Source organism: Labrus bergylta, chromosome 15 (assembly GCF_963930695.1).
Source record: "Labrus bergylta chromosome 15, fLabBer1.1, whole genome shotgun sequence".
Taxonomy (NCBI): Eukaryota; Metazoa; Chordata; class Actinopteri; order Labriformes; family Labridae; genus Labrus; species Labrus bergylta.
The window spans coordinates 4,207,152-4,233,131 of NC_089209.1; the positions used below are offsets into that span (position 1 = coordinate 4,207,152).

Sequence of the window (25,980 nt, forward strand, 5' to 3'; positions counted from 1 at the left end):
TGTGATGTCACAAAGGGAAAATATCCAAACAGCCTGTTTGAGCACACATTTTCTGAAAAGTGGAGCAGGGGAAAGACGGAGAGGATGGACTTTTCTCATCATTGGGGGGTTTGTAGACAGACTGGAGACACATGTTAGTGTTAGAAAATCATGGTGAAGTGTATTTTGCATAATATGTGACTTTTAAACTTTGGTAAGATAACCTCATCATGTTCTCTGTTGTGTGGCTGCAGGTCTCAGTCTGTGGTGGAACCAGGCGTCCTGAAACGACCGGACAAAGTGAAGAGTGAAGAAGACAACTTGCAACCGCTGCTCTCGCTGGACTAAAACCACACACTCGGCAACAGCTTACCAGAGTCAATATTTAACACACAAACACCTGACTTTACCTGTGCACATGCTGTGGGAAAATGCACGAGCATACGGACACATTCCTGCAGAAAATGCTGCTGCTTGTGTCTCTTGAACTCCAGGGAATGGACATTTCGCTGACGCAGAAAAACAGGAGGAGACGAGGAGATGCTTCGCCACACACAAACAACGGCAAACAAAAGAGCTACTGATGGTGTTCTATATATTTATTTATCTAGTTATTTGTCAAGTGCCAATTCCAGAAACTGAAAATGATCGTATTTAAAACAATCCAGCCCCCTCGAGAAAGGAGAAAGAGGACAGAGTTGTGAAGGTGCAGCTAGTGCAAACAGTGTTTCCTGAAGCTGTACAGTAAATTAAAATAACTGGAAGTCTTACTTCAAAGAGAGTTCGGGGGCTTCGTTCCCGAGCTGCACTTCCTTTATTTTCCTCGCTGTTTGTACAGTTATTTAAAGAAAACACCGCATACGGAGGAGAAGCACAGCTCAGGATCAGCAGAAAAGACGACGGCAGCGAAGAGCTTTTTTCAAGCTTCTGGGGACTAAACAGACAAACAGGCAGGCACTGGTTTTACTGGGAGAGAACTTGTTGAAGGGGTCTTTTGTTTGAAACTAATATCTGAACCATCACTCGACTTATCTCTCGGAAAAGCATAACCCCTTTACAGAGTTGAATCTGGTATTAGATGTGTTTTTTCTTTCAGAATTTCTATATTTTTCAGGCCCATTTATCAGAAAAATCCGTGTTTCTCCCTCCAGTCGAAATATCTGTGAAGCTTTGACTCGCACCTTCAAGTTTTTGGTTTGGCTGAAGATACATGTTGAGAATCTAATCGCTACAGAGTGTCCCCCAGTCCCATACAAACGGGTACATTTGATTTTTGTGACATATTTGTTATACTTTAGGCAATAATATATTACTTCTGAAACATTACCACAGATCTTACTTCTGTTTTAAGACACAACTAGTATTATAACTTTGAAAAACCTGCACATATTTTTTGCATGTTTTTGGCGATTTGCTGAAGAAACATTCCCTCATTTGCATCTTTTCAGAGCATAATTGGTGTTTTATAATGTACATAGGTATCAATCAGTATTGGTATTAGTTTATAATCTTTACTCACTTGTTAGCTTTTAACCACGTCACACTTTCAACTGTTTCTTAGCAGACTTGATTAAATAACTTAAGCATTCTTGTGCTAACATGCAAGAGAATTACTTGTACTTGAGATTAACTGTATATAAAGATGGATGACACGTCTACTTTTCCTATGGTTGTACAAAAGTGAAGCCAAAAAAACCTCAAAGCAAGCACAGAGATATTTGGCCAGAGTCTGTGCAGAATGGATCAGCTGGTAGTATTGACAGTACATGGTTGTTAAAGGTGTGATTTAATTGTAATTAAATCACACCTTTAATCTACCAATGGATGAGGACTACACTTGGCCCAGGTGAAGCTGATGGCGACCCGGCCTTTACCGGAAACTACAACAAAAAGAACAAGCAGTACGGGAACAACTACAGGTGTGGAGGGGTCGTCACAAAGCGTAAGGAGAGTTAACTTTAAAGACAGAATCCATGTTTCAGTAAAAACATTTTGATGTGTATTTCAAATGTTAAAGTTTTTCCATCTGTTAACATGGAGGAGGCAGAGCTTAAAACATTTACGTAGGGGGGGAGCCTCAAATGTTTTGACTTCACTTTTTGAGCAGTGTCATATTGTCCATCTTTTTATACAGTCTATGATTCAAATTAGTCTCCAGAGTCATTTGAGTTTGATAAAGACAAACTGATGGTTTGGTTTGATAACAAGAAAACATTTTGAGACTTTAAAGGTGCCCAGTAGAGTTTGTGACCACTAGAGGCGCATTGGAGCAGTTTTTTGATGACTGTTTAGATTATGTGATTGACATTCCTGCCACGAGTGTCTCACTATAACAAACTGAAGGGTGTGAGAGGAAGGAAGGAAGGTAAAGACATAAGAAACCTTTATTGAAAAGGAATTGAACATGTCAGTTAGCCTTAAAGATGATTTAATCTACACAAAAAACTCAGAGGGGCACCTTTAATTCTCCTGTTTCCTGACAGCACCTGAACACACCAGACCTGCAGACTTTTCAAATCTCATCATTAGTCGACTGAGATGATTGAACATATCCCAACGACACACAGTGATATACCATTTTCTCAGACACATTTCAAGTTGGCAGTATTGAATACATGACCGGCAGTATGTGTGCTAAAAGTTATTTGCAGGAACAGTTTGCACCGGCATTTTTGTTTCCCTCTGTGCAGCTGTTTCTGTCTTGTTAAAAAAAGTGTTATTTAAATTATTATAATGTCAGTATTTTATGATATATTGTATTTTCAATCAAATCCTGCAGTCTAGAAACAGCATTATTTTTAAATGACACTATTTCTGTTTCCTCCTCTCCCTGTTTTTTTTTTTTTTTGTGCTAGAATGACATAAATTCTCCTCCTGGCAACAGCTGAAGGTTTTTGACAAACCAGTTTAAAACTTTTCAAATCAGCATTGACTCCAGGTTTTTACGGTGGAGTGCAGAAGGTACGACAGGCGTGCGTTAAGCGGTCAGCAGACGACAGGGAAAACTGCGATAATGACGGGCAGAGGCAGCGGAGGGGGGAGGTGGATGAAACCCGCCAGACTGGCAAGCGTGCAGCTGAGCAGATCACAGAAAGGCCGGCGGGCGGGAAGTGTGAGGTGGCCGGCTGCAACCAGAGCAGACAGCTGGAATGTTAAACTATCACACCAGCGTACATGACATGTCAACCCCACTCACAACAGCTCCGAGGCGGCACACTGTGCAGAGCGAGGCCTCGGCGGCTCCTTCCATCGCTGTCATTTGAGCCAGTTGTTGCTGCTTAAATGTTACAATCTGCTGCATTTGAATGTTATAGTTTACGTTTTATTTAGATGTGAACCCTCTTTCCTCTAAGGACTCAAAAGCCTCAAAAACATTTTCATTTCTAGTTTTTGATGCTTATTACAGGGTAGATTCTTTGCAAATGAGGGCAGAGCGCTGTGAATGACGATGCAGTAAACCTACACTTTGCTGGAGAAGCATTGTGGAACTCATTAGAGTGGGCAGCACAGTCAGAACTCGGGATCCCGCCATTGTTGTTGTTATCCATCTACTCCCGCTTGGCTATTTAACCGTGATGTGCATGTGCAAAAAGTCTCTGTTAACGGAATATTGCCGGTTCACATGACAACAGAGACCGTGCCATTTTCAAAAATTTGCAAACTGATTTCATAACTTTGCGTTTTCCGGCACCCAAAACTCTGCTGTGGTGTAATCGAACAGCCAAAACGCAACGTGCAAACTCGACCTTTATCACTCTTTTTTCCTCTTCTTCCATGAAAACATTAACACCTCCCTGAAGAAGCCATCTAACTCTAAGCTTAAGTATTCATATTTATAACAAGCTGCTGCACTTCTGGCCCACACGGTCATATTTTTTGTGCAAGTTACAGAACACATTTCAGCTTTCTTTAATTTAAAAACGACTGATGTCAGTTTTAAAAATGAAAAGTTATTTAAAACCTGTTGATTCCTGAGTACGTCATCAAGATAACTTTTGTCCAATCTTTGTCCATCATCAAACCATTACCACACATATGTCGAAACCATTTAAAAGATCTTCTACTATTGCATCGTTTGGTTTATGGTTCCAGTTTGATTTGATCTCAAAGAGTGTTGATCAGAGAGACTGTATATAAAACTGTGGGTCAAAACGTTTGAGTGCTTTAGGAGGATTTCTGTGCACTAGTGACGTCTGAGATTTAAATCATGTTAACAGTAACAGGCTGCAAAATCAGGCTTCTGTGGAGATTTTAGGGTATAAATGATACACACACACATTTAGGGCTTTCACACATGCAGAAAACTCATGAAAAACTAATGATATTTCCAGAAGCAGCTGTATGTGTGAACGCAAACAGTTGAATTTTTCCCTCTGACTTCACCCTGAGTTTCTCCTGCCAGACCCTCTAGTATTTTTTCCGCAGCAAGTCCGAGTGAGCTGATGTGAGAACGCAGCAGGATATTCTCCGCAGAATTCAGCTCGAGCCAATCGGAGGGAGAATCTCTGGAGCAGTCCTCCTGTAATTATCTAGATATTTTCATGAGTGCATGTGTGAAAGCAGCTAAACACACATACACACACACAGCCACAGTAGATGCTTACAGTTGTTATGATTCAACGTTTACATGGAATAAACATCTGTATACAGCTTAAATATATTTCATATCTGAGTCTTTGATCTCACACAGAGCGTCCTGCAGATTCTCTTCTTTATCTTAAAGTTTTTATTTATCAGAGAGAGGCGGCTTTGCTCTGCTGTGAAACTTCTTGTATGTAGAAACACAGATTTTAATTTATTACAGATAGACTTTATGGATACTTTATGGAGTGATGCCACATGTTTAAGACTTTCAAAGTGTTCTTTTTGACAGTATTTTTTTGAACATAGCTTATCTACCTTGTCTTTCACACACGAGACAGTAAACAGAGTTATGAAGTTTTGAGTTTAATTTTTTTAAAAGTCAGTATTTTAAATGTTCTATCTGTGCTCTTGTTACGTCTTCTCCTGCTCAGCGTGGATCAAAGTATTGAGGCAAACATTTCACAGACTTGTTTTGAAACCAGAATCGATCATCTTATTTTCAAACCACTTAAAGGAGTTTTTTCTGTGCTGCTTTTTGCTGGTTTTAAGGCAGCATTTATAAAGTCTGCTGACACTCAGTATGTCAGTAGAATTCAGACAGAGAAAAAGTCCCCATGGTGAGTAGTTCTCAGGGAACTCTCTAGTGGATAGTTCCTGGAAAACTGGACTGGAAAAGTCCCTAGAACTGTTCGGTTTTGAAAACTACCTATAGCCTGATTAGGCCATTTCATTTGGATACTATCCCTGTCCCACACTAGGCGACGATATCCTCCCTTTCAGCTGTTTCACCTTCTTCCGACTGACCTTGAAAGCTAACGGTAAAGTGATGCTTGTATATGTCAAACAGTGAAAACAACTTTAAGGCTCTGTACATTTCATTCCTGCTCTTTGCTTTACTTTTTGTAGATTTGGCAAACGCAAATGAGATGCACGCTATCCCTCTGGCTTATCATGTTATCTAAAAGCAGACGATAAAAGCGACTTCTGCAATTGGAGGAAAGTGGGCATGTAGGGAGGGGGAGGGAGGGGGTTCTTAAAGAGACAGCAGCTGAAATGAACCGTTTCAGGCAGAGGCTGATGTGAGGGATTTTACTGACGCCAGTTTCAGATAAATAAGAAGGTTTTTGAGCTACACATCTCACAACGCTACTCAATAAGCGTCCCACACTGACATGATTAATGGTGAACGTGAGGATAATAGACCTCCTTTAAACACTTGATGACTTCAAAAAAGGAACTTTAAAAGTCTCACTTCTGTTCTGTAAATGTTCTTTAAGATGCTGATCGGTGTGTTTTATTTTATTTAATCGAGTGACAGCAGATACACCGTGCAGTGAATTTTAAATGTTCACAAGGAGCGTTGTGATTCATCTGCAAATATCAGACGTGGAAAATTAAAGCAATCCGTCATCTTCACCTGATTTATTGATTAATTTCCATGCTATCTTCACGATAGCGTGTTATATTAAATTAAAACGCTCCCTCACCAGTTTAGTCAATGCACTGCAGTCTTTAAAAGGTTTATTTTCTAGAAGATGTTGAGCTTGTAATGTTCATTTCTCTCTCACTTTGACTTTTATCATCTCAGCCGAAGCCTCCTCTCTTCCATTGAAGCGTTAAAAATGTATTTCTTTGTAAACGTGTTTTGAGGATTTGGACACTGAATGACATTTTTTTTTTATTATTGACTGATTATTCCTGAAACTGAATGCAGAACTCTCTGTGTGTGTGATATAAATGGATTTGATTTCCACATCACTGTTCTTTGATTGTATAGTGACGGTGAAGTAGGAAGCTGTCTGCAGACCGAGTTGTGGAGTGAGGAGCCGGTTTTTATTATGGGAGCAAGACATGTTCAGTTAGCAGGTGTTTTAATGTATAAACGTTCCTAAGAGACAGTCTGCTGAAATGCATCATGTAACATGAGCTCAATAAATATGGACACATGTAGGTTTCTCACTGCTCACAGCTCTCTTCCTTTTGTGTCTTGACACCTTTTGAATTCCTGACTGTAGGAGCCTTAATGGTGGTTATTATATGGACCACACTCACCTGTTCACCCGGCGTCAAGGGGAAGCCATGACACAACATGAAAAAAGGCCAAAATCCCTCACTACCCAAGCCGCCATGCCGAACAGAAAACTGCCTACCTAAACAAATCCAGAGCATTCAGGAGCAGAATCTAAAGTTAGAAGGAGGACATACTGGCTGCTGCATTGTTGTCAGAGAAGCCAGCACTTCAACAGAGCATGTTTCTTTAATGTCTGATCAGATAATGAGGTCACTTTATCATTTCATAAAGTAGATATCTTACATGTTGGACCTTTAGGGCCTTCTAAACTCTGTCACAAAGTTTCCCAGCAAAGAGAAGTTGGGTGGGTTTTGCTCGGTGCCGGATTAAAATTGTTCCCGCAGAAAATGACCTCGAGAGACAAATGTACTTTTGGAGTTTCATTTGACATCAAGGGATTTTGTTCAATAATATTGAAACAGTAATAATCTCTCATGTTTGGAGCCAAAAACCCTTCAGAATTAAAAAAACAACAACCACTGAAAACATCATTCCTCTAATCCCTGCAGCTGAATTCACATAAACACACAACATGCATTTTTGTTATTTGATGTTTAATAAATGGAGAAACATTTCAACTCTACAACATGTACATTCAGGTAACCTTAATCTGCACCTGTTGTGTTTTGGCAACATCCGTGCACATGTGGTAATCCGTCTTCAAATGCACCCTTCAAAGGATGCAGTTCCTGAATCGAGATCCATTTGCAACTAAATAGTTCGCCCCCTACTGGTCATTAGGTAGAATGCAGGCTAAAGGCATTTCTGCATTGGCCTTTGTTTTTGGGAGCCAAGAGGCTTCGCCCTTCTGCATCTCTGCTGGTTATTCCAGTTTGTAAAAGACGTCAATAAAGACAGAAATCACCTCAAAAAGTTCTGAAAACATTTATTGAAATTATAACTCAAAATAAAAGCATTTTTGGTGATTTCGACATTTGATCACAGCAGACATACTCAGAGTCTCTTCAGCGCCATTTAAGCGGCCTGAGACGCCTCTTATGACCCCCTGAAATGTTTAACACTGTGATTGATTTTGGCTGCGAGCCTCATCATCAGTTATTTCATCATCTGCTTTATTATACATGCAACACATGGTAATACTGGATTTACATGAAATATGGTTATCATTATTACTTTATTATTATTACTGCCCATTGAACAGATCAGTGATCCAGGACAAAATGAAAAAGTCTTCTGAGACACACTGGTGAATTCATTTTGATCTCTTCCACTGCGAGACCTTCAAAGACTCCAGAGCGCAACGATTACATATAATCTATTATCGGCTGTCTTTAAACGCATCTGACTGGCTGTTTGTTTTAAACTGAAGAATGATGCATGTAGGGAAAATGAATCATTACTGTGTTAATGACAAATACAATTGTCGTTGTGTACATTGAAATGGCATCCTCGCAGCGTCAAAGTACAAACTAATTCATGAAAAAAAAAGACCTTAAAGTACTTTTGTTTGGCGGATAAAAACTACATTTGTGCAGCTTGCACAGCTCAGCAAATACTCCTCAGAGTACGATGTTTTATTGCTGAATTCTCAACACACTGAGGAAGCAGAGCGGGATTTTCTGGCACAAAATTCACCAACAACCAAGGTGCATAAAAAGCGAACGGCCCAAGAGGTCACAAAGCCCCAGCAGCACTTGTAGTATATAAGTAAGACCGAACCAAACCAACCAACTGGACCGAACTGTTTCGGCCATCATCAGAGTCAATCAATCTTTATTTGTAAAGCGTCAATTCATAACAAGTGTTATCTTGAGACACTTTACAAAAAGCAGGTAAAAGACTTACTCATTGTTATGTTACAAAGACCCAGCATTTAGCTAAAGTTACAGTGGCAAGTAGGTACCTCATTGGCTGATATTTATATGGGGACGTATGTGATTGGTTGTCGTTATGTATTGTTTTACCTTTTGGAATTTTTTTTCTTTCAATTTCATGCCTACCCTATTTAAAGGATGGTTGCAATGTGTTTCTTGATGACCCTGATGAAAGATGAAAGAATTGGTTGGCGGGGCTGAAATCTCAACACTATCATCTAAATCCCCACTACATTTAAACCGTGAAACAGTTTCAGGCTTATTCTGATTTCTACAAAAAGACAAAAAAAAAACAAGCCAAGGATAACTGGCACTGTTTGGTGAAGAAACTTCACAAATATAAAGAGAGCAGAAGAGTTTTAATGACCTTCAGTTAAAAACTCTGAAAGTCTTACAAAGTTCTCTCAAGTTTTTCAACATTTACTCTGCAGCTTCCACAGTTCTCTCCAGGTTAACACTTGACTTAAACCTGGTTTTACTAACTTAAACATCTCATGCTCAAAAATACAGCAAATACAGTCGTGTTTGAAGCTAACAGGCAAAATGTTTGTTTGTGTGTTAAAGGTAAATTTCATTTACTATTTCAACATGGAGGACTTAAAAACTTCATTGTTCATTTAGCTTTCAGTTCTCTTCACTTTTATTTCTGCATTCCTACATTTGATCCACTTGTCTGCAAAAAAAACGATTGCAATTTTGCAACAAAAAAAAATAGTTTCTCACATCTGGCCTTTAAAAGCAGTCTTTTAGGATACTTTGATTAGCAAAGAATGACCCAAACATCGTGCCAGGCAAACGGCCCCATTCTGAAGAGCTTGCTTACAAAATCTCGTACAGCTCTCAGAGAACCAAAGCTACTTTAGTAACCAAACATTTATAGGCAGGCGCGCAATTATCACCTCTGATACTTCGGTTTCAGATCTAGCAAAAGTTTTAAGAACTGGGGCGCGCTGGTGGCACAATGATTAGGGCGCGCGTCCCATGTATCGAGACTCTCATCTCGAGCGGCAGGCTCGGGTTCACTTCCACCCGTGGCCCCTTTCCGCATGTCATTCCCCGCTCTCTCTCCCTGGTTTCCAACTCTGTCCACTGTCCTCTCTCTGCATTAAAGGCACAAAAAGTTTTAAGAACTGTTTGTGTTGTGAGTCCTTCTTGGGTTGCTCTACAGCGCCACAAGTGGTCAAAAATCATCATCAAAACTTTAATGTTAACTGATAAGATAAAAGTACCGTCATAATTTAAACTTTTTAACATTCAACTTTTTATATTTGTGAATAAAACGCATGAAAATGTCACCAAAGTCGCTGAATTATGAATATGGAAAAACCTGCAGGATCAGAATATTTCTGCAGGGAATCAACAAATGCTGCATTCAGAAAGTGAAACAAAGTCATGCATACTTTTTTTTATCTTCTAGTGAACACACTGTACCCTTTAAAAACTGCCAGTTTGTTGACAACATGCAGGGAAAAAGCTGCTCGCTCATAAAGTATCTGACAAACTTTTCTGCTTATGTAGAACAATCCAAACACAGTTTTTATCGAGAGCAAACCCAGTCTCCAATTTCTTATGAGTCACATAATGACAAAAGTTTTCTTTTGCTGCACGGTCTAATTCTTCTCCTTTCATAGCTGACATCTGAAGTTTTAAGTTCTTCATGCAACTTACTGCTGCATCTCCTCCCTGGAATAAAATTCATTCTTAAAGATATTTCATCGTTAAAGTAAAAAGTTGAAACTCAAAGTAAAAACCAATTTCAGGTCAACGGCTACCACGCACGGTCTGCAGGATTCTACCGCTCATGGAAGTCAGATCTCATTAAAGGACTGTTCACACTTTTTTTTTCCAGGCGTGCTGCCCTAAACCCTGCAGGCCCACAGAATGCATCCACTCAGACGTATTAACCATCAAAGCTCAGGTGAAATGGCCGTACAATTAAAACCAGAGCCTGTGGTTTAAGTGCTTCATTACACTAACTGCTAACAGCTAGCTGAGATCTGAACAGACTGGCTCCACCTCAGATTCACACCACAGTCTTTAAAGGTGCAATCAGAGCAAGCACTTTGTTGTGCAGTCGGTGGAAACAAACTGCTAATTACAAACTCACCAGGGGCTAGCTTTTGCTGTTAGCTTGTAGCAACATTACTGCTACTAATGATGCATGTGCAAGAAGTTCACCTGTCTTTGCAGGTCAAGAGCAACGCCAGCTGTATGCTCATTTTTTTTTGTTTTTTTTGTTTTCTTCTTCTCCATGTAGTGGTGTCATACAGCTGCAGGATCCATTTTTTGTTTGTTTGATTGAGGGCATTTTTAACCCCGGTTTTTACACCCTACATTTAATCTGCAATCGCTCATTTACATAAACTTTAACTGAATGCAGCTTTTGTTTTAATCCAAACACGCCTTAAGACTTTTGCAGGATGACTCTGCAATACATCAGGGATTAAGAAAGGGTTTGGAAAGCCCCACACTACTGTGTAACCTCCAAGATAATTCCACAGGCAAAATATCCACTCTAACTCCACGTTCACATGATAAAGATCCACTGAAAGCAGAACCGTTTTTCTTTTTGTGTTCTCAGAAAGTTCAACTTTGCGCAGTAAGTACAACATTTTCATATCAACGGCCGTGCCCACAGATCTACAAAAACGACTAAAAACACTGTATTATACATGCTAAGCCAGTATTTGGTGGTGTGACTTTGTAATAAAACAACTCGGGCATGCACTCATACTCTCCCTTCTACACAGCCGTGAAGTGTAAACATACAAAAATGGCTGATGGCTAATCACCCATTTGGCTTCCTTTGGCCGACGTAGAGGTGGGTTCACTATTTGTAAGCAAGTCTCCGCTGATCAAAGTGAAGGTGCACTAAATCTAAACTTTGCTGGAGAAGCCTTGTTAAAAGAGATCTCTGGAGTCTGCCATTGTTGTTGTTGTCCGCCTAAACTCGCACATGGCTTTTGACCCGAACCTAGATGTGCTTGTATGAAAAGTCTCCCTTTTCAGAGGACCTGCATACTGCCAGGTTACTCAACTACAGAGACGGTGCTGTTTTCAAAAGTTTGCACTCGGGAACCCGTGTCAACCAACAGCCAAAACGCAACAAAAGGTTATTGTCTTCTGCTGCACTCATTGTGTCAACAGTCAAAAGTCAGTGTGCATGCAGGTATTTCAATATAAATGATTATTGCAACTGTTCCAAGTGCTTTACACTGTGGTACCAAAATACTAAAACTCAAGTCTGAGCTTAAAAAACATGAAATACTAGTATCTGTACCACTTGTACTTTATGAACTTCTCAGAAACTGTAAGTGTGAATGACCTGTGTGGGTCTTATCCCAGGATTAAGCCTGTTGTGAAAATCTTCCTTTGGTTCTTCTCAGTCGTTTTTCGTTCAGTAAGACAACAGGCAATTGTCGACAACACCCAGCACCAGTTTTGCAGCTTCAGGCCTCGTTGGTTGAGTACAAAACTGGAGCTGTGAACAAGTGAGGTATCTGGAAATATGACGACACATCAGGCTAAATATATAAGCTGATGGTCAACATGAAATAAAATGACATTTATCCACTGAGTCTGTCGCAGACATCACAGCGTCTCATTAGTTGGTCACGTCAAATTAGTCCTCTACAGACTCCCTCTCTCTGAAAAATGTCACGTCTGACGAGGAGTGTTGATCTCAAACGGCTTTAATCAATTAAATGCAACCCAATCATAAGAAGAAAGCTGACCTACCATCAATTACTTCTAAAGTGTGGATGAGAAACATTAAGAAAACATTTTAATCGAAATTTGAATTTTTGTAACCCAGTTTTTTTAGTTATTGTGTTTTTTTTAAGAGGGGAAGCATACACTGTCAACTCAGCAATTCATCCAACCTTCTAATAAAACCCATCAAATTTAGCGCCCCTACTGGTAGAAGGTAGAACAACACAGCCAAACTGCAAATGTAGATTTACTGGTGAAAGGTGAAAGATTGTGTTTCTTGTTTTTGATTTTTTTAAAAACAAAACACTGCTTGTGTTAAAGCTCCTGTGAGGTCTCAGGGTTTGCAATGTTTTTGGCGCCCCCTGTGGACAAAGCGATTACTCTTTGCACTCTGCTGATCTTGTCTTATGCGTATGTAGTACGTGTTATCTTAAAAAAAATCCCATCTTGCTTCCTTTCACAAGTTAAATGTATCACTCAACTGTAAATCTTCACTGTGGAAAAAGTAAACAAAGGCTACTCTCACTTTGTCCGACACCTTCACTGAGGCAGTCTTTCCAAGTATTAAAAATGAACATAGAGAAAAAATCAATCTGGTCACTGATTGTCTTGTTTGCTTTTTTAGGTCATAAAGAGGCATCTATATTAATTTCAGTTTGTTCATGACCAGGTAAAAAAACTCCTCACAGGAGCTTTAACGTAACTACATCAGGATTAAGTTTATGTAATGTATGTACGTCTCTGAGTTGTTTGTTTTATTTCTTTAGGCTTCATCTCTTCCCCTCTTGTAATCATTCCCACAGCCACCAGTAGTCACAGCATAGCTTTAAACTTAAAACAAGTATCGTGATCATTTGTGTGTAGCGTCACTGTCAACTTCTTCTTCTTCAGTATTCATGTGTGGGAGTAAAAAACATCCACGATTACATTTGAAATGTCAAAGCATCTCCTTTCAACATAAGAAAATGATTCTACCTTTGACTTAAAGGACAAATAATGAACAGACCTGCGTCGTCACACTGGCCTAGTTTTCGAGTTAATCTGCAAAGAAAACGTCTCGTCATTATTCATCCCTCAATAGTCTTTATCATGTTGATGAGACTTGATGGACGTTCACTCTCATGATCAGAGACAGGGAGGCTGTTTGGATTAACTGTGGGAGCTCCTGGGATTTGACCCTCCAATATTAGAATGCTAATCTGTTGCAGATGCAGCTAAGCAGCAAAAGGTTGTTTTCTCATACGCGGGATAGAGAAAAATTACACATATGATTATGAATTAAAGAGACAGCTTAACATGTTTAAGCTGCTCATCAGGGTATTAAAGAAATTATCTGCTGTGCTGAAAAAGCTCTTATATTTAAAGAGAAAATCTGAAGTATGCAACACACTCATCAGGAAATATTTAATACATTTCAATTCCAATGTGAGTTAATTTCTAAATCTTTTCCATTATAGGTCCCATATTCTGCTTTTTCTGGTTTTATCTGCTCTTTAGTGTGTTTTCCAAGTGTCCTGTGCATGTTTAGGCACATCTATGTGCAAAAATTCAAAGTCCGCGGAAACGCGGCTTCTCCTACGTCCTCCTGTTAGCTGTAGCATTAGCCGCATGTAACGCTCGGTTCTAGCCCCCCTCGATAAAAATTTGTCAGTCCGACGTCATTGTCAGTGTGAGATCACTGATCGAAGCCGTTGTGGTAAGCCCAGCAGCTCATGTTGCACGCCCGTTAACTTCTGTAGCACGCCCACGATATGCCGTAGCCTGCGGTAGCACAGTAGTGCTAAGGTGCTAATGTTTATGCTACCCTCGGACGGAGCCAGTGGCTGCATTCCCAATATGGTAAAAGAGGCGGGACATTTCCGAGAACCGTGCTGAGCAACTGACCAATAACGACAGAGCGGATCGGCAGACCAATCAGAGCAGACTTGGCCCACGTGGGGTCTAACAGTGTGGGCTCAACAGAGTGTAGCTGACGGACTCAGAGCGGAGAGGGAGCAAGGAGGAGCAGTTCATGAAAACAGACACTTTTTTCAGACTTTAGCTATTGTGAACGTACAAAAGTAGGAACATAGATTAAATATACGAACCCCAAAAAGGGCAGAATATGGACTCTTTAGCAAATGATGAAAAATACTGTCCAGGATTTTTGGTATTTTTAGCTCAATTGGTACATTTTTGTGTTGATTTATAGTGTGTGTGTGATGAGTAACTTCTAAGAAAACACTTTAAAGTTTGGACTTTTTTACACACGTGTCTTGTTTTAAATCATGGGATGTTTATGATGAAGTAGTCTACAAATGTGAGCTGAAGACAACCTGCAAACATGTGTTTGTTTATTTCAGCCTAAGTTAAAAACATTATATACATCATACTGAGTCACATAATACTTCCTTGTTCGGATGTCGGTGATTTTATATTATACCCAAGTCACAACAATGCGTGGTATGGACGACACGGTGACGCAATCACAGCAAAGCTTCAGCTGAGAGGGAAAATATCAACAAAAAAACCCCAGGAGCTCGACCACATCCAGAGAAAAATACATCAAATAAATTAAAGACAAAATAGTTGTGTCCACTCTTATTTGTGTGTCTGTGTTTTTCCTCAAAAGTTTTAAGGAATCCACAGATTAAAACGTCGCCCCCTGCTGGTTCTGGAGGATACAGTACTTTAGAAATGAGGTGAAAAGAGTTCAAGTCGTCTTATTGTCCCGCCGCCCTCGCTGCTCTCTGCTGCTCCATCATGGCTCGGATTGCGGGCGTCATCATGGTGGGGGACATCATGGCGGGGGACATGGCCGGGCTGAAAGGTCGTAAAGGGTACTGAGCGTTTTTACCCGGGATGTAAATACACTGGAAGTATCTCTGGCCTGTGAAGACAGAAAGGCAAGAAGGAAAGATTACTAACGATGAGGGGAAACGTATATTATACTGGTGGGGGAACTGAGCTCGAAATATATGAAAAATAAATAAAAACTCAAAGAATGAATAAAAATATATAATGAGATAAAAGCTGAAAATATTAAAGAGAATATTTTTATTTTTCTGTAACAGACAAATGTGGAAGAAGCTACTTACTTATGATTAAAGGTGTAAACATCTTGTGAAAATGTAAAAGTTTCAGCAGATCTCAATACATTTTTTTTTTGATAACTTGTGTCTATTTTAGACGAAGCTCTAAATTTTCTCAATAGCAGATTTGATTAGCCATAATGGCATAATCATCCAAGGTAAGCTGACCATGTGCTACATGCTCTTACTTGGTTTCTTCTTCTCTGTGGCATTGTCTTCAGTATGGGGCTCCTCTGCAAGAAATACACAATCAAACAGTTATAATTGGGTAATGTGTGAGTGTGTCTCTGAGAGAGAGAAGTGTATTCATGCATGTGAGTGAGGGGAGGAGGAAGGACAGCTCAGACAGTAAAATCAAAGGTTTCATAAACAGAAGATGTGATGTTCTTTTTCATTTTTGTGTTTTTTTATTCTCCTGTTAAAGTAGCGCTGAAATCTATTTACGATTCTAAACGATTCTAGAGTCATGATTCAAAGTCTAATTTTGAATTTGTATACTTCAGGATCAATTTTTGGAAGTTATGAATCAATTTAAAATCTCAGCCGATTCAAATCTAAATTTTACATAAATCGATTTTTTTTCCCACCTCTACATGATGCTGACATTTAAATATCAAGTCCAGCTGATTCCATTGAATACAAACAATGATAACAAAGCATCTGCTATGATCTCATCGTATTTTTTACTAGCCATAAATTAGCATCTAATGATCTGGAGATGCATGCTGGCTATCAATCTAAGGCTAGCTGCCAATTTAGCGTTGTTTTCGCTAATCCCCTACACCTCTAACTGGATTCTGTTATCCAAAAATGGTCCCTTCATTTCAAACAAAAACACCAAATCTGAGATGATCCATGGACCAATGGTGGACAACATTATGGCCAAGTCCATTTCTTAACAGCACTCTTTGGTTAAACATGTCCACAAAGTAGCGACATCTTAGAAGAAAACAAATTTCTACAGAATAATAAAGTTTTGTCTTTCCTCTTTGCCATGTGAAAACGATCAAAATGTCTTTATGTTTAAGAGAAATGAAAAGTCTTTGACCACACCTTCAGAAACAGGATCTACTGTGTCTCAGTAACAGGAGGAAAGTGAGGAGTCACTCTGTGCCGTACTGTGTGAGGGGAGGGGGGAGTGTTGATTCTCCACTGGATGACTCATTAAGAACACAACACTAAAACCCTAATTTAATAGGTTTTGGTTCACGGATTTAATCAATCCAGTATTATTGTTGCTGTATTCATCAAAAGGCCGTAATCTCTTCAGATGACTCAGGGCGGTTCAAAAGGACAGAAGTCTCGCCTCAATCATCTCGTTAAGTTCTCTCATGATGTCATTAACGCAGACGTCTGTTCATAGTGAGTTAACCAGTGGAAATAAAAGTAAATGAATACCTTAGGCTTTACCGGAGGCTCTATTTCCTCTCTCTATAACAACAAGCATACAGTGTAAAACGTTAATTTAAACGAACACTTCTTTATTTAAACTGTGCAGAGACGTCAGTCATCACGACGGGAGGTGTCAGACTGGGCTTCTGACCATTTATAACCAGCCGGTCCTGAGGAAAGCTAAGGCTCTACTCGTCAACTCAAATCATCCACTTCAACAGCGAGTTTGACCTTTGACCCTCAGGTCGTCGCTTTGGAGCCCCTGTGAGGAAGACTGAAAGACTCCAGGTCTCACTTGTACCGAGTGCAATTCATATATTAAACATCAATTACTCTTTTTGCACTTGAATTTCACATTGCACACCTCCACTTTTGCACTTTAATAACTTGGTAGAAGTTCCCATCTTGGTATGAGCTCTTGACTGATTTTATGGCGATGTTTTATTTGGTTTTTCAATTTTATTGTGTTGTCTGATTTTGATGTTTACGGTGATGTTGTCCTTGTGTGTTTTTTGTCTTCTGTGCGCTCCTGCTGCAAAACAAATTTCCCCTTGTGGGACAATAAAGAATCTGAATGTGGTAGAAAAGTTAAACATTTAGTTCTTGAGTATTTTTATGACCTGGACAGCTAAACATCTTCAAACCAACGTGTTTATGTTGGATTATGTTTTGTAATCCTGCTGCTTGTGCATGATGCCTCGTATTACTTTCTTCCATTGTTCAGTTTGCCGCCTCTTCCCCTCCAATCTGTGTCTGATTTATAATTACTCTGACCTGTATATAAACCTGTGTTTCCGATCAGGCAGTGTCACCCTGGTGTGTTTAAGCTTGCTAGCAGAGAGGATCACTCCCATGATTCCCTGCTAGCCTCGATGTCATCTTTTGTTATTGTTTTGATTGAGAGGCCCCCTGGAGGTGGAATTTACAAACTGTGCATTTAAACAAAATGTTACTTTTAGGTTGTGTTTCTGACTTCATCTCCGACCAAATTTATTAAAATACAGCAACTAGCATGTTTATGTTGATACTATAGAAATTGCTGAGGTGGCAGTCAGATTTCAGGTTTATTGTAAATTCATTGATTTGTTGTTTTGCACAATGAAAATAAAATCTTTGAAGGGACATTTATGACAGGTTGTCCTTCTCGCTTTGCAACATTTTCTTGCGAATGCAGTGCATGTGTTGTTGAATTAGCGATGCTGTTTCGGTAAGGTTTCTTGTATCTTTGTCTGAGTAATTAGCTCCTCCATAGAAGCTGCCTTTAATGAAACATCTTCCACTTGGAAACAAAACAACCATTTTTTGCAACCATTTGAGACATTTGAAAAATACCACCATTCATACTCAAAGAAGAGTTAATATTAATATTAAGAGTGAGTATTTTTGTCACAGAAGTGAAATAACTTTGAAGCTCTCATACTCACTAGCTTGTGTCGGTTGTTTCTCTTTATCTGAAATATGAAAAAGGGGAGAAACTGGTCAGAGTCACATCTCCTCGTGCACATGTGAAAATCATGTTTTTTATTCCGACTGCGTACAAACCTTGAGCCTCTTTGACAGATTTCTTTTCAGCCTTCTCAGCTTTGCCTGTGAGAGGAGAGACAGCCATATTACAGCCTGCCAAATAACTCTCCATAGCTGTGCAGTGTATTTAATATTCCTGCATAATTATTCCCCTCTCGGAGTAATAAAGTTTGACATGTCGCTAATTATGGCGTTTATCAGGCATTAAACAGCCCATTAAATCTCGTAATCTCCGACTATGTTTCCAACACGTGGTTTGTCCTGAAATATGTCAGCAGAGACGTAACACTTCCACTACTAGACTTGTGTTTATTAGACATTCATTCCTTTGTTCTTCTGTTTTCTTCCCGTGCTGTGGAGCCGTCAACATGAGCAGAACATGGATTCTAAAGTGAAGGCTCCCCACATATTGATATGAATATTGACGAATCTAAATATTGTTCATGTCTTATATGCCTTTGAATTATTCTTACTAACTGACACAACATATCTTTCCCAAATTGAGGAAAAGGGCGTTTGGGAATTCTGCAACCTCAGCCTGGAATTTCAATTCAATTCAATTTATTTGTATAGCATCAACTCATAACAAGTGTTATCTCAAGACACTTTAGAAAAAAAAGGTAAAATACCTTACTCTTTGTCTGTTAACATTACAAAAGAGCAGGAAAAAAGACCTTACTCATTGTTATGTTACAAAAAGCAGTAAAAGACCTTACTCATTGTTATGTTACAAAAAGCAGTAAAAGACCTTACTTATTGCTATATTACAAAGACCCGGCCTATCCATCATGAGCACTCATGACGAAACAGCCTTCACAGGCCTAGACTGCGCCGGGGTTGGAAAGGGATAGGGGAGAGATGGGATAAGATGCAGGACGAAGGATAGGGAGCAAGGGGGTGGGCGGAGGCAGACCGTCCATCAACAATCCGGTGGGGATTGTGAAGGGAATTGTGTAATCCCCACCCAAAAATTTACAATTTTAATGTAAATTTGAGTGTTTTGTTGATTTCTCTTTGTGTCCTCGTTATGTCTGTAACTTTGTGTTTGTGCTGCTGCCTGTCCCGGCCAGGTCTCCCTTGGAAAAGAGGTTCTTCTTTATTTAAAGGTTTATGTTTGGGGCCTTATTAATTTAGAGATAGTACAGTGGGTAGAGTCAGAAATGGGTGCGAGAGAAAGCGGGGATTGAAAAGCGGGACAGGGGCCACAGGTCAGATTTCAACCCGGGCCAACCGCTTTGAGGACTGCAGCGTCCGTACATGGGGCGCAGTCTAACCACTCTACAGATCCGAGCAAAATAATCAGAATTGAGCTTTAAGGCGTGTGAATGCAGCTTTTTCTAAACATATCCATTTGGATTATATCAGGAGTAATCAACACATTTGCATAATTATGGGCGTGGTCGATCTTAATGACAGGTTGGCTCATTGTCGCTGTTTCAACTTCTTTCCACTGCTCAAGGTCCGCCTCTCTGTCTGTCACTGTGTTAACCAAAAGTCAGTTTGAGTCAGCATTTCCAAAATGGCTCCTGCCGTCAATGGGCTTCATAATGCTGATTCAGAAACCAGTGGGTGATGTCACTGAGACGACGTCCATGTTTTATACAGTCATCAGGTCAGAGTCTACATTTGAGTATTAATACATGCTTAAGTTTACACTTACTTTTCTTCTCTGCCAATAACTTTGATCTTATTTTGGCTGAAAATAAAAAGGATATTAAAATGTATTTAATATCCTTTAATATATATTATAAAAGACACAAATTAATCAAATCCTGAAAGCTCAAGATAAATGATTGTGTCATGTCATGTTACCTGCTTCAGACGCAGATCTAACAGGTTTCTCCTCCTTCGCCTGAGCCGTCACATTCGCCCTCCTCACAGCTTCTAGTCTCGGTCGCAGGCGGATCGGTTGTGGACGTTGTTCTGCATCTCCATCTGTTTAAATCAAAAGCATATGAACTTTATTTCACTGAATCCTGAGCAAGCAAAAAATCTGAAGACTTAAGTTAGAAATGTCGGCGACTTCATGCATGTTGGTTTTTACCTTTCTTAGCTGCAGAAGCTTTGGCTTTACTTTTAACAGGTGCTGCTTCTAAAAGACACAAAACCAATTAGCGTCCAATCATCTTTCAAGTCACCAATGTTTACGATGATTGACTTTATGCAAATATGGCATGTGCAGGTACCTGTCTTTTCAGAGGCTGATTTCCTCTTCTGTCGAGCAGCTGCAGGCTCTGAAATAACGAATAACGAGACGTGAGCACTGGCCTGAATCGATTGTTTTCTTGGTGAAATATTAGAACTCTGTCGGGTGGAGGAGGGAAGGTCTTTGTGTATGTTTTAATATCATTTTCTATCATATTTTCTGTGACACCCTCTGGCATTATGTTGATGTACCTTTCTTCACAGCTGCAGCAGTTTTGGTTTTCTCTTTCACAGCTGGCTCTGTAGGAAAATAAATTCAATGAACTCAGAGATGTTTAAACATTACATGCTTACTTTCAGAGCACAATATTACCTAGATATTGTTTTCCCGTTTAATTGAGTTTCCTGAATTAAGAACTTAAACATCTCCCTAAAGGATCATTACCTCTCTTAGCCACTGCAGCACTCTTTGGTTTCTCTTTCTTTGCTGAAGTTTCTGTAACAGAAAAAATGTAAAAGGTTATTATTTATACATTAAATTAAACTCCAATAATGCTTAAGATAGCCCGGGTTAGTTCCAGTGTGTATTCACCTTTCTTTGCAGCTCCAGCTTTGGCTTTTTCTTTTGTATCGGCAGCGTCTTCAAAGGACAAAAAAGTGCTGAGTCATGCTTTTGAGTTCTTACTTTGTCATGTAATTCAGTTTGTGTATTTACAGCAGAGCAAGGTTTTCAATTATTTTTAACAACACTCAAGTGTGCGCCAAAGAAAACACCCAAGAACAACCGAGCTGAAGTACCTTTCTTTGTTTTCTCCTTTGCTGCTGTCGGCTCTGAGGAGATAATTAGAGTGAAGCAGAGAGTTAATTTCCCCATAATGAATGCTTTCATACAGCACCTTGTGTCAATGCACTAAAAACACTGTTAAATGATGCAGCTGTTGTTCTTTACTGGCGGTGATCCAGTTCACTGTTTAATAAAGCAGTAAAGAGTAAAGTACCTTTCTTTGAATCAGCAGCCTTCAGTTTCTTCTTTTCAGCTGTCGAACAATCACAGATTATTCAGAATTCACGGCAGTAATACAAGTGTAAAAGTGAGAAAACCTTAAAACACACGTCGTACCTTTTTTGGCAGGAGCAGCCTTCACTTCTTCCTCTACAGCGTCTGGTTCTAAAACAGAGAGAAGTGTCATGTAAAAGCACATTTTTTTAACAGTGTGAGGTGACGTTTCTTACATTCAAATTCAACTAGTGATTCACTATTTTAAAGGTCACTTATTATCCTCCCAAAAATCCCATTTCAGTCAGGCCATATACATATATATGTGTGTTTCTGTTGAATTAAGGGCGCTCAGTAAAAACTAATAAAAGTAGAGTTATAGAGGATCATCACGGATTAAGAGTTTGTTTAAACTTGATTAAAAACATTCAGAAGTTGGTCAAACTATGGACTCAGTCCTCTCACCCAGGACCGAAGCTACAGCTGGTGGAGTCTGGATCTCAGGCTGAGCTGGAGCCTCTGCTTCAATGGCATTTGTCTGGACTGGTTCTGCTTCAGGTGCAGGCTGTACCGGTTCTGACTGAGGTGGAGGCGGAGGCTGCATCACAGGCAGTGGATATGGTTGATAGTGAGCGTAGAGCGGCTGCATGTGTGGAGGAGGTTGTTGCTGATAAAGAGGCAGAGCTCCCGGGTGGACGGGGTGAGCAGTGAGGACAGGAGCAGAGGGAGCTGAATGAGAAGTGAAGGATTTCAGTAACGTCTCTTCTAGGTATTGAACCCACTTCTATCTGATGTGTGATGGCTGTGTGTGGATACCTTGCATTGTTGGAGGAGGGTACGGGTTGTCTGTGACGACGTGATGAACTGGAGGACAAAGAGTTTGTCAGACATTTATGTGTTGAGGTAAGGGAGGAGAAATCAGTAGAGATTGTTTCTCTTCTAAGATAACTTTTCTCTGAATGTTTGCAACTTACCGTACCAGCCAGGTGGAGACGGGCAGTAGACGGGTGCAGGTCTGCAGGGGCCGACTGACACAGACCAAAGAAAACATGTCGGTTTGTGAAATGTGTTGACACTATTTTAAAACTCACATTCAGTGTTACAACGCAAAGCGACTCAAAAACAAGGTTTCAAAAACTGAGAGAATGAAAAGTATGACTTGGGTTCTTTTCCGGTCTTGTTTTGGACATTTGGAACAATTTTTAGTATATTGAATATTTACATTTGTATAGGTGTGATAAAATAAACGGTCTTTTACCGTCTTCTCCAGATTCTGGGGCCTCGTCTTGTTTTTTGGTCTCCGTCTCTGTAAAGAAAAATCAACACATTGAAATACAACATCTCCGTCACCCTCTGTTTGTTTACTCATAAGAACACAAGTTGATCCGTGTGGTTTATGGGTTTTTTTTTCACAGAAGCGTATTGCATTCTCTTATGAGCTCTGAGTGACTCCTTTATTCTCTTACCTGGTTTTTCAGTCTTGGCCTTTTCTGCTTTCTTTGCTTTGATTTGGAAGTCAAAATAGAAAAAAAACATCCAGTTAATACATGTTGTTACAGAGGATTTGAAAAAGTTTTTATCATCACAAACCTACAGTATCGGAATAACAGCGATGGTACAAAAAACGATTACCGACTTAAAATGAGATAAGATGAACCTTTATTCATCCCATAACGTGTTACAGCAGCGAAGAGCAAGCACAGCTAAAAAAAGAAAATGTTCTTTTTAAAATGTTTTAGTAAGTTCTTCACAGTTTGAGCTTAGTTTGACGACTCTCATGTCTAAACACTGAGTGACATATAAAGATGCAGCCAGAGGTCAGTTAGCTTAGCTTAGCTTAGCATAAAGGCTGGAGACAAGTGGGATAAGCTAACTTTGCTCAGTTCAGAATGTAAAAACATGTCTCATCATCTCTTCAATCATCTCTTCAATCTCGATGTTCTCCTAAGCTAACCGGCTGCAGGCTGCGGACTCACATTCAATACACAAACAAGTGAATCAGCATGCATCCCAAAACGTTGACCTCCTCTTTTTAACTCGGTGTAAGCCTCGTTATTCACAGAAGAAGAACAGAACGAACCTCTGAAGAGAAGAGGGGTTCTCTTGATCCTTCGGATTTTCGCCCCCAGGCCGGGAATTCTGGGTAAAGCTGCAACACAAAAAAAACACTTAATTTACTATAACACACATAGAAGAAGTTAATTTGTTAGTTATTATTTGTTAATTTGAAGTTAATCAACTTTAAGACATAAGTGTGACATTATTGTTAGAACACCGTGGATATGATGCACAGAGACACTACGGCTCCCAAAGATAAACGTCTTTATCTGCTGAGCTCCTGATGAGCTCCAAACATTGTGTTCTTTAAAGGCTTTATATGTGATTTTTTGATCCAGCAGATGTCGCCCTTGAGCACCAGCATGAAACCAAAACAACTCGCGCTGCATTGTTGTGTTAGCATGCTAATGCTAGCGATCTTTATTATGCTGGTATCTTCACACTGCATGTAAATTTACCTGAAATGAGCGTGATCTAGAAACACAGTTAAGCAGTGAGTACAGTATGTTATTCTTCTTTTCTCTAGTCCCTCAATTAAACAACTTTTATACACGAGGGGAGAAGTCAGCCGTCTGTCCGGGCGATGTAAACAAAGTGAAGCTACGGCTAGGAAAACTCGGAAAGCATCACAGACAGTGGGACTCGGGTGTTACACCCATTGTAGACAGTCATGACTCACAGAGTTATTTTCAGAGGATTTACTAGAAAAATAAATCAGTATATATCTGGGCGCCATAGTGTTGCAAGTCTTGTTTTTTTCATGTGAATAAGTGATGTGCTCTACCTTTCCTTTTTGGCTCCACGGCTTCACGGTCTGAAAATTCAAAATGTAAAGATTATGAAAGAAGAAGTACAACTAAATATGAACCTCTTCTTTGTATTTATCACTAGCTATATGTTGCAGTCACATAGAAAGACGGATTAGTAAAACGTTCAAAGACTCTCCAGATAATTCTACCTGCAAATGTGCACTTTCTCCAAATGCAGCCTGTGGCCGGCTCCATCAATCAAAGTGCACGCTAAGCCAAAAGACGCAGATTGCATTTGAAACACTAATTCATCAACGTTGTTATCATTGTCTCTGTTTGGGAGACTCAGATAGACATTTGTGCATCCTGTTCAAATGAAACACTTCACATCAGTACCTTTTCTCCTTCTGACAGCTGACACTATCCTCGGAGCCTCTGAAAACACAAACACAGAGTCACACTTTAAAAAAACACTTCAAAGTTTTTTGTTGTGATGTTCTTCTGCTTCGACCTCCAGAGAAGTCGAGTAATTCATCTGTTGAAGTTAAAGAAATGATTTCTATCTTTAAGAACAGGATGGAGACTTTAGTGTAATCTCAGTTTTGGGGCAAGAACTCAGACAAAAAGTAATTTGGGGTCTGAAGTTTCCAGACAGGAGCAGCAGTTGCAAAAGTAGCACAAGCCGAGATAAATGAGCATGCTACACACCGGCACAGATCTTGTTTTTTGTTTGTTTTTATATTGTGTTTTTGAAGGTTTATGTATCTGTCCGATCTCAAAGCATTTACAATGTCTGAAGAAATTAACATAAAGGAAAACAGTGTAACTTTAAATCTGATGCGTAGATTTAAGGCCTTTTCAGCGACCCTCAACTGTCCATCCATTATCTCAAAACCGCTTTTCCCATTCGGGTCGCTGATCCCCGCTGTCATTGGATGAGAGGCGGGGTTACACCTCAGACTGTTCACCAGCCAATCACAGGGCCGGACATATAGAGACAAGACAACCAGACACGCTCAGGGTCAAATTTAGAGTCTCCAATTAAATAAACAAGCATGTCTTTGGACTGTGGGAAGCCGGAGTGCTCACACATGCACGGGGAGAACATGTAAACTCCACACAGAGAGGCTCCTGCCAGACGGCGATTCAAAATGACTAAACACCACACAATACAAAACAAACTTCTTCTCCTGGAGCGTGTCTTTAAATATACTTTATCACATCACCTTTCTTCTCTTCAGTCTTGGTTGCAGACTCGTCAGTCTTGGCAGAGTGCATGCAGGGACACACTGAAAGCACAGAGCGTACCGGTGAAGTCAGTCTGATGGTTAAAGTCGTAAAAAAACGTCTTCATGTAGGTGTAGTTAACGCCCGCTGTCTGACCTGTGGGATCGCTCTTTGCCGCCTCTTCCTCTGGTTCGGCCACAGGTTTGCTCACATCCACAGAGGCCTTCTCCTCCTCCTCGTCTTCATCGTACTCCTCTTTTCTATCCTCTGCTTCGTCCACGGTTTTCTTTACGTCAGCGGTCGGCTCTTCATCCTCCTCCTCCTCCTCCTCGTCCTCCTCGTCTTCGGGAGCAGCAGACCGGCCGACTGAAGGTGGATAAACAAAGTGGATCAAGCATGAGTCATAGAGTTGCTAATGGGCAGGAATCAGAGTTTTTCTACTTTCTCTGGGGGAGAAAGAAATGAAAAGAGAGTCGTCTTTTTGGTGCTAATTGGTTCATTTTGGGGTTTTATGTTCACAACGATGTATTCTGCTTTTCTGGGGAGCAGCTTCACTCTGAATGGAAGAAAAAAGTAAAATCTCTGAGCTGTGTCATTCACAGATTGCTATCGACAAGTGTATCTCTTTTAATCTTCA

The 25,980-nt window shown here is 40.0% G+C and overlaps 2 protein-coding genes across 2 annotated transcripts in view; one reads left to right on the plus strand and one right to left on the minus strand.

Annotated features, from left to right (window-relative positions):
* clvs2 (clavesin 2) overlaps positions 1-9,590 on the plus strand; it is a 45,321-nt gene extending 35,731 nt beyond the window's left edge. The window contains exon 5 of the mRNA XM_065964049.1: positions 234-9,590. Coding sequence (XP_065820121.1) covers positions 234-327 — 94 coding nt within the window. The 3' untranslated portion in view covers positions 328-9,590. The remainder of the gene's footprint in view (positions 1-233) is intronic.
* The window catches only part of LOC110001095 (enolase-phosphatase E1), a 34,822-nt gene continuing 16,344 nt past the window's right edge, over positions 7,503-25,980 (minus strand). The window contains exons 10-33 of the mRNA XM_065964103.1: positions 25,500-25,709; positions 25,343-25,405; positions 24,513-24,551; positions 24,152-24,181; positions 23,390-23,458; positions 22,776-22,811; positions 22,568-22,615; positions 22,284-22,337; positions 22,126-22,173; positions 21,775-22,038; positions 21,433-21,480; positions 21,311-21,349; positions 21,111-21,143; positions 20,905-20,952; positions 20,758-20,808; positions 20,565-20,612; positions 20,354-20,401; positions 20,212-20,259; positions 19,980-20,102; positions 19,828-19,863; positions 18,186-18,230; positions 18,068-18,094; positions 15,440-15,484; positions 7,503-15,049 (exon numbers count right to left, since the gene is read on the minus strand). Of these exons, the coding sequence (XP_065820175.1) occupies positions 14,883-15,049; positions 15,440-15,484; positions 18,068-18,094; positions 18,186-18,230; positions 19,828-19,863; positions 19,980-20,102; positions 20,212-20,259; positions 20,354-20,401; positions 20,565-20,612; positions 20,758-20,808; positions 20,905-20,952; positions 21,111-21,143; positions 21,311-21,349; positions 21,433-21,480; positions 21,775-22,038; positions 22,126-22,173; positions 22,284-22,337; positions 22,568-22,615; positions 22,776-22,811; positions 23,390-23,458; positions 24,152-24,181; positions 24,513-24,551; positions 25,343-25,405; positions 25,500-25,709 (1,667 nt within the window). The 3' untranslated portion in view covers positions 7,503-14,882. The remainder of the gene's footprint in view (positions 15,050-15,439; positions 15,485-18,067; positions 18,095-18,185; positions 18,231-19,827; positions 19,864-19,979; positions 20,103-20,211; positions 20,260-20,353; positions 20,402-20,564; positions 20,613-20,757; positions 20,809-20,904; positions 20,953-21,110; positions 21,144-21,310; positions 21,350-21,432; positions 21,481-21,774; positions 22,039-22,125; positions 22,174-22,283; positions 22,338-22,567; positions 22,616-22,775; positions 22,812-23,389; positions 23,459-24,151; positions 24,182-24,512; positions 24,552-25,342; positions 25,406-25,499; positions 25,710-25,980) is intronic.